The sequence below is a fragment of the Pararge aegeria genome, chromosome Z (assembly GCF_905163445.1).
Source record: "Pararge aegeria chromosome Z, ilParAegt1.1, whole genome shotgun sequence".
NCBI classification, from domain to species: Eukaryota; Metazoa; Arthropoda; class Insecta; order Lepidoptera; family Nymphalidae; genus Pararge; species Pararge aegeria.
Window position 1 is genome coordinate 7929654 of NC_053208.1, and position 7448 is coordinate 7937101.

General features: G+C 35.2%; 1 protein-coding gene across 1 annotated transcript; it reads right to left on the bottom strand.

Annotated features, from left to right (window-relative positions):
• Positions 1 to 1415: 1415 nt before the first annotated feature.
• LOC120636165 (ras-related protein Rab-21) lies at positions 1416 to 5393 on the bottom strand. Its single transcript, XM_039907501.1, has 4 exons — positions 5036 to 5393; positions 3193 to 3360; positions 2480 to 2598; positions 1416 to 2348 (listed from the first exon to the last, which is right to left on the bottom strand). The coding sequence occupies exons 1-4, from the start codon at positions 5165 to 5167 to the stop codon at positions 2138 to 2140; spliced, it is 630 nt and encodes a 209-aa protein (XP_039763435.1). The 5' UTR covers positions 5168 to 5393; the 3' UTR covers positions 1416 to 2137.
• Positions 5394 to 7448: the final 2055 nt, after the last annotated feature.

The window sequence follows — 7448 nt, forward strand, 5'->3', positions numbered from 1 at the left end:
CTTACTTACGCAGTGCGAGTGATTTATACCTATTATGAGATTTTATACCTACGTTAACGACAACACTGTACCCCATTGCAGCTAAATGGCGTCCTTTCGATTCCATACTAATCGTGCATACCGTTCACGCGATCTAATAAAGAAACGTATGTAGAAAATCTCATACTAGGCATACAGGTCAGTAACTCATGTAGATTTTACACTATATCACCATTAGTAGACCACCGTAATAAAAATGAAACCAATAGGGCTAGGATGCGCGCCACGTGAGAGTTATGTCTACCCATTATCTCGTCAATTTCTATAGAAAAAATAGAGTAACTATAGAGAGGTAGAGATAACTATCTCGTTGTGCGCATGCTAGCCCTACAAGACACCTGATAGCCACTCATTGGAAACAGCGTAAAATTTCTGACATCTGCTAAAATCTACTTGTAGTAAGTCTACAACCACCGATGCCAATTTATGTTTTGTAAAAAAAAGAAGAAACTTAATAGAAAATAAAATTTTCACTTATTTTAATAGGAATATTAACATAATTTAAGATGAAAATCGAATGTAACTATCTGAAAATTAGAAGTATACATTAACTTGCTGATTTTATTTTTACTTTTAATACCAACCCATAAAAATCAAATCAAATCAAATTACCGAATAAAACCTCGGAGATGTCTCTCAATGAGACAAAAGTATAAATTAAAAGTTTACGTATCAATCGAAAAGTGCTGTTACAATAACGTTACTTTTAAAAGTATTACATAAACGATAAAAAATGCTAGGTTATATATATAGGAATTGAGCTACCTTATTTTCGCTTATATCTTTTAATGAGCACTGTGTGATAGTGATAACGAAAACAAAATATTTAAGGGTTTGAGATAGTCCTAAAATATATTTTATTTTCGACTATACTTCTATGATATAAGGTTATTATATAAATAATTTGGCATTCTTTCGACGCATATGAAGTCAATAAATAAGCGATACATAGAATTAACTTGCTATAATTCTGGCTAGTAAATTAAATAATAAATTTTAAATATAGATAATAACATGTTGTGTTGTGAGCTTCGAAAATGCCACTCTATGAAATAAGATTTATTAAAATTAAAATATCTATTATATTCTATCATAACTTCATAAGACAATCTACATTTTCTAAAATTAGAATTAGTTTATAATTCGTTAATTATATTGGATTTTTATGTTATATATAATATAGCGTTTCCTACAAACAAGTGATCTAGATTGTTTAACACCAATGTTTTACATCAATAATTCAACTTTGAATATTTATATACATGAGAATTCATAAATAGTATATTTCATTGATATAGTATAATAATTACATTATGTACACATTTCAATCAAATTTGTAAACAATGAAATACATATTATATTAAAATAAGCCTACATTATGGAAACATACAGTTAATATATTATTAATAACAAAATAACAATTTTAAATACTTCCTTGTATGTTTTCTGCCAACAGGATTTATGGAGATATACAAAAAAAAAAGGCTACAAACACAAGTTAGCAACTTGTTTCAGCAGCTCTGTGATAATGTTGTGCCATTTACAAGCTACGCTTACTTTGGGGCTAGATGGCGATGTGTGTATTGTCGTAGTATATTTATTTATTTATTTAATTTATTAATTACACACCATTTTCTTGGTTTATCTCACAGAAATAGGATGAGCAAACGGTAGACATATTTATCTAGTGGCAAGCATTAAAACATTATAGAACTATTTCATGCTTGGACCAAGCCTTTCCGCCACTACTTGTTATTTGGATCAGTTTTTGATAAATGCATTATATACACATAAGTATATGTATATATTGTATAATATATCAATTAGTTAACTGTTTTCCTGGCTTGGTATAATTATATGGCTACATGCTTATTTCAGTGTTATTCAATATTCCGATTTCCGTTGTGCAATATATGAAAACAAGTTTTGATATAACTTATACATAATGAAAAAAGCAACCAATTGATATGAATTATATGGACATCATAATATATGTATGGTTCATTATATATGTATACTCTAAATATATGAGATTGTGTATTAAATTCATTCATTAATACAAATTTGTTTGAAAGGGAATAATAGAAATGTTACCAGCTTAGGTGCTCCTGTTACCAGAGCAGCATGAGGACTGTGTAGGTGTCTCGTCGTCAACAACAAGAACTCTTGCTGATCTGTTGTTTTCAGCTTGCGAGTTCCTTTCAAAACGTTCCGCCATTTCTCGAGTTAATTCGAGAAATAGTTCTTCTACTCCTTGGTTAAGTTTAGCAGATGTGTAGAAATGTTTCGCACCAACCATTTCTGCATAACTGAAAAATTACCAATTCTTTTAATAAAGAACATTATAATTATGATTCTTAGTTTGATTTCTTCTAGACTTTATTTTTGAAAGAGCATTTTAATCATAGCATTAGAGATTTTTTATTAAAATTTTTATTACGTTTCAGCTTCCTCTAGAGGCACCATTCGTTCATGTTCCAGATCAATTTTATTGCCAGCTATGACCAGTACAATATCAGATCCAAGCATCTTTTTCAATTCCTTTACCCAATTTTTCACCTGCAAGTTAAAACCAATATAAGGAAATAATTATTTTAACTACCCTCTTTGGTCTAGTAGCTATCATATAAGATTTCATTCCCAGAAAGGTCAATAAATTAGCAGGCCTTAGGCCTTAGGCCTCACTGAAGCCCACAAAACAACATTGTGGTAACATGGAGGGTAAAAAACTGGAAACCTCTACCAATAAGAAAGAATAGGCCTTAGAATTGGGGCATAAAGAGGCTGAAGTTAATGATGATCAGATTTCACTATATTGTTGTTTGACCTTTCTAGGTCTAGAGCTAATCGTACTAAATCCTTGTCAACAAATGCAGTCTTTCAGTGCCTAGCGCCTAGCTTTTTAATGACTGTGTGTGTTTTTAAATGCAATTTATATATTCTGTGCTGTGTTAATTCACATAAGAACTAGTTACTAGCAAACCTAAAGACTGTGATGTCTATCCACACATTCTCATTACCAGCACAAATTCACACTAGTTTTATGTATTGTTTTGCTCAAAAATCAAAACATATGTTTTTTTAGCATTTTGAAATTGGACTAAAACACTGTTGGTGATGATTTGGCTCTGAAGTGCACATTCATAAACTTACTTTTCCAAACGATTCTTCATCAGTGATGTCATACACAAGTATAGCACCATTCGAATTACGGTAATATATAGGGCCTAGTGCATGGAATTTCTCTTGGCCAGCTGTATCCCAGATTGACAGGTTGATGCGTTTTCCATTGATGTTCAGCTTCTTATTAAGAAATGTTGCCTGTGAACAATAATATTAGTTTAAATTTAATATGTGGTATTCGGTTACAGCAATTCTAAATGAGTCATTACAATAAACATACAAGTTTAACACCCCAACTGATTCATAGATTTAACTTTACCTACTGGACTGGGCCAACATGATGAACTAAAGCCTTAACCCCTTCTCACTGTGGGAGGAGACCCGTGCCCTGTAGTGGCTCGGTAATGAGTTGATATATGATGATGGACCAAGCAGATGTCCCACCTGATAGTAAGTTGTAATCATTCCCTTAAATAAAGCAACACATTGCAGTGTATGCAAGGAACATGTCCTACAAAATGCCACCCTGTGCCCATCAACTAATGTGTAGGCATTAAGCCTTAGTGCCTGTTACAATAGCAACAACTCCGTTTTGATCAAACAATACAGCAATGCTTAGCATCAGAAATTAGCATGGCAGTATCAATTCCCTGGCTATGCAGCATAAAATTGTATTACTATGGATCTAAATAATATTGTGTAAAACAAGGATATATGTGTGTGACTGATTTCAGTAAAATAAGATAATCTTAGCCTATCTACTGTGGACTTATTGTGTTCACTCACATGTATAGTAGTTAGTCATAGCAATCATTTCCTGCAGACAACATTGTATTCTCAACAATGGCTATTAAAGGCGACAATAGTTACTATATATAAGAGATGGCTACAATAGATGTAAGATATTGATTTATTCTCCACAACAACTGAATTTATGAATTTATTAAAGATAACTATTACAATTGTTTTATTTTTTCCTTTTTTAGCAATAACTCTGCCCCTAAAAGAAAAGCCCAAGTCCATACTACTGGGCTATCTCTTTTGGGGACAGAGTTTGAATACCAGTTACCAGTGTTTACCTCTACGTTTCTAAGTTATATGGATTTGAAGTGATTAAAATATAAGTGTGTGTGTTGTGTAGATTTATTCTCAGACGGTGCAGCGTGGAAAAACATGCAGATTTAATTACTTTATGTGTTTGAACGCTTCATAGTGCCTGTGATAGGCCTACATGAAAAATGCCTAAATAAAGATGCAGGATCGCCCTTCCAGCACCTAAAGACTCCAACTTCCCTCAGTTCCCTGAGCTATGTGCCTTGCAGATTGCCAGTTCAGCTTCACTACTTGCTGAGCTATGTATGTAACTCCAGTTCTACAACTAATTTTCTCATTTCTGATTCGATCACATAGATTTATTCCTAGCATTGTTCTCTCCATCACTCCCTGAGTAGCTCTGAGCCTTCTTACAAGGCCCATAAAAATCAACCATGTTTCAGATCCGTAAGTCATCACTGGCCATACAGACTTAGGAAGGCTTTGTTAAACTTTTTTTCAGAGCTAATCCATTATTTTAAATATGAAAATGTAGTTTTTAGTTTAGCTTTAATCACTGTGTTGATCTTGATGAAATTTGGCACATATATAGCTTGCTTCATGAAGATGGACATGGGACTATTTTTATCCTGGAACAAAATATTCCTTGGGGATATGGAAAAAGGTCTTTGTTATTCAAGCACTGCCACACAGTTGAATGAATCTTGGAAATACTATTTAACTTAAGAAAAAATACGTTGTCGCGGTTAAGAAATGGTTTACTATAGAAACGTAAGTAACGATTTTTTTATTGGATTATATTTTCACACTTTCAACATACCTGCAATGTTGTCAAGTGTTTATCGTTGAACCTATCTTCAATGTATCTCAGGAGTATTGACGTTTTACCAACGCAACCTTCTCCCAGTAAAACCACTTTAAAATTATTCGTCCCACTCGGCGCCGCATTCATTGTTATAAAGTCTAGAAATATCTTAGTAATTGGATACTTCAGAACTAAACTTATGGTCACGCAATTCACAAGTTAACTCATACACGCTATAGTTAAGTGTAGAAATTCTTTACTTTATATTAATTTAATCGATTTGTTTACAATGAATGACCATATAGACTTGTTTCTTTTAATTTAATTAAATACGAAAAATAAGTTATTTATCTCAGCAGTGCGATGTCACAAAACTGAAAACACTAAGACCACAGACTGCGGTTTCTCTTACGAGGTTGTATTAGTACCATAAATCAAAGATATTGAATTGAACTTATTACAGACCCATAAGCCCTATAGGCTACTATTTGTTCAAATTAACTTGACGCGTTATTGGTAGCATTGTTGTTTCCGAGATAGCGCGAATTTCAATTTTCATCTTTCACTAAAAATAATAACTGTTTAAAGAGTCTTTTTACGAGCTGTTAGCGCACGGGTCAGAGAGAGTTTGTTTGTTTTGAGAGTATAAAATATATTATAGTTTTGTGGTTTTTTTTTGGTGTAATAGTTGGTGTTTGTAAGTATTTTCTTATTGTATTTGTCCGCCAAAGTTTCAAGCTCCCTGTATCAGGGGACATGGGAGCATATCCTATCATGGCCCCTTTACGCCTCATTTAAAAAATCTATCAGTGAACCTGTATCTGAAAATCCCTCTATTCAGTTAATATATACCCATCCATTACTAAAAGTTGGACTCAGGCCCCATCATTGTTTATGTATAGCGTGCGATATTACTTATTCTTTGGCCGGCATTTCTATCAGGGCAGTATAATTAAATTTGTTCTTAAATTTAAATCCATTATTAATGTTTAATGAAATAAGGTAGAAAAAGATCTCTGTGGAATTTAAGTGTGGGGTAACAGCTATACCTTCCGTACTCACCCTATTTCGGAAAATGGAGAATATATTGAATATACCATAGCATATAGCATACACCCCTAAATTTAATATAACTCTAATTGATCTAGTTAGGGTGGTACCTGTTGAATGGCACCTGGATGAATTTGTGGAGTCTCTTGATCTCTTCTTTGTCTGTGCACTGGTACACAAAACCAGAAGATTTAGTCTTCTGGTTTTGTGTACCTCTGCACAAAGAAACAAACAAATAACAGAAGTACCCTGTGAGTTGGGTTCGAACCCAATCGACACATTTAGAGGGCAAGTTCTTCTAGATAAAATTTACTCTTACCGTACATCTTCTTCTTCTTCTTCTTCTGTTCCTGGGCCTTTTCCGCACTTGGTTGGTCTGGGACCGTCCGTTGTACGTATGGCCACTGATGCGGCTCCCCGCTGGATCACTCCAGCCAGCCGAGCTCGCTCCAAAAGCTTAGCAGGCCGCCCAGGTCGCCGAGTGCTTCATGGAGTGTTGCTGAGGAGCCAAGGTGTGCTGCGCGTTGTTCTGCTACTCCGTTGCATTGGAGCATTACGTGTATCGGTGTTTCCTCCGCCTCCATGCATGCTCTGCAGAGAGGGCTGTCAGTTATACCTAAAATGGAAAGGTGTTTGTTTAGTGGGCAGTGCCCTGTTATCATACCTACAACTGTCCTTAGTTTAGGTCGATTCAGTTGTAGTAATTTTGTTGTTAGTCGTGGGTTGAGAACTGGTACGGCCTCCTTCGTGTGTTTGCACTCTTTTGTTTTTGACCATAGTACCGAGTGTGATGTTTGCGTCTGGTTGTGGAGCCATGTTTTGTATTCAGTGAAGGGTATGGGTATGATGGGTTCCGGTCCAGCTACCCTTAGTGATGCTGCCTGACGCGCTAATTCGTCGGCTGCGTCGTTTCCTCTGTTTCCGTTGTGACCTCGTATCCATTTTAGGGTTACTCTGTTGGATTTTGATAGGGCTTGTAGGTTCTTGTGATAGTCAAGTATGAGTTTTGATGTTGTTGTGTGTTTGGTTAAGGCTTTTAGTACAGCTTGACTGTCACTGTTTATGTTGATGCTGAAGCCTTTTACCTTTCTGTTTAGCATGGCTATGACTGCTGTTGTTATGCCCACGCACTCCGCTTGGAAGACGGAGTTGTTCTTACCAAGCGGCTGGGCAATGTTTATGTTAAGCTCCGGGCAGTATATCCCCGCTCCAGTGCCTGAGTTTGTTTTTGATCCGTCGGTGTAGACCTCTATTACGACGGTGTCAGCTTTGTCTGTTTTTCCTCCTTCAGCGGCTACTTTATAGTGCCTGTCTAGCACGTAGTGTTTCCGCGTCTTGTCACATATCCAGTCTAGTTGTGGGCATTTATTAATTTCTT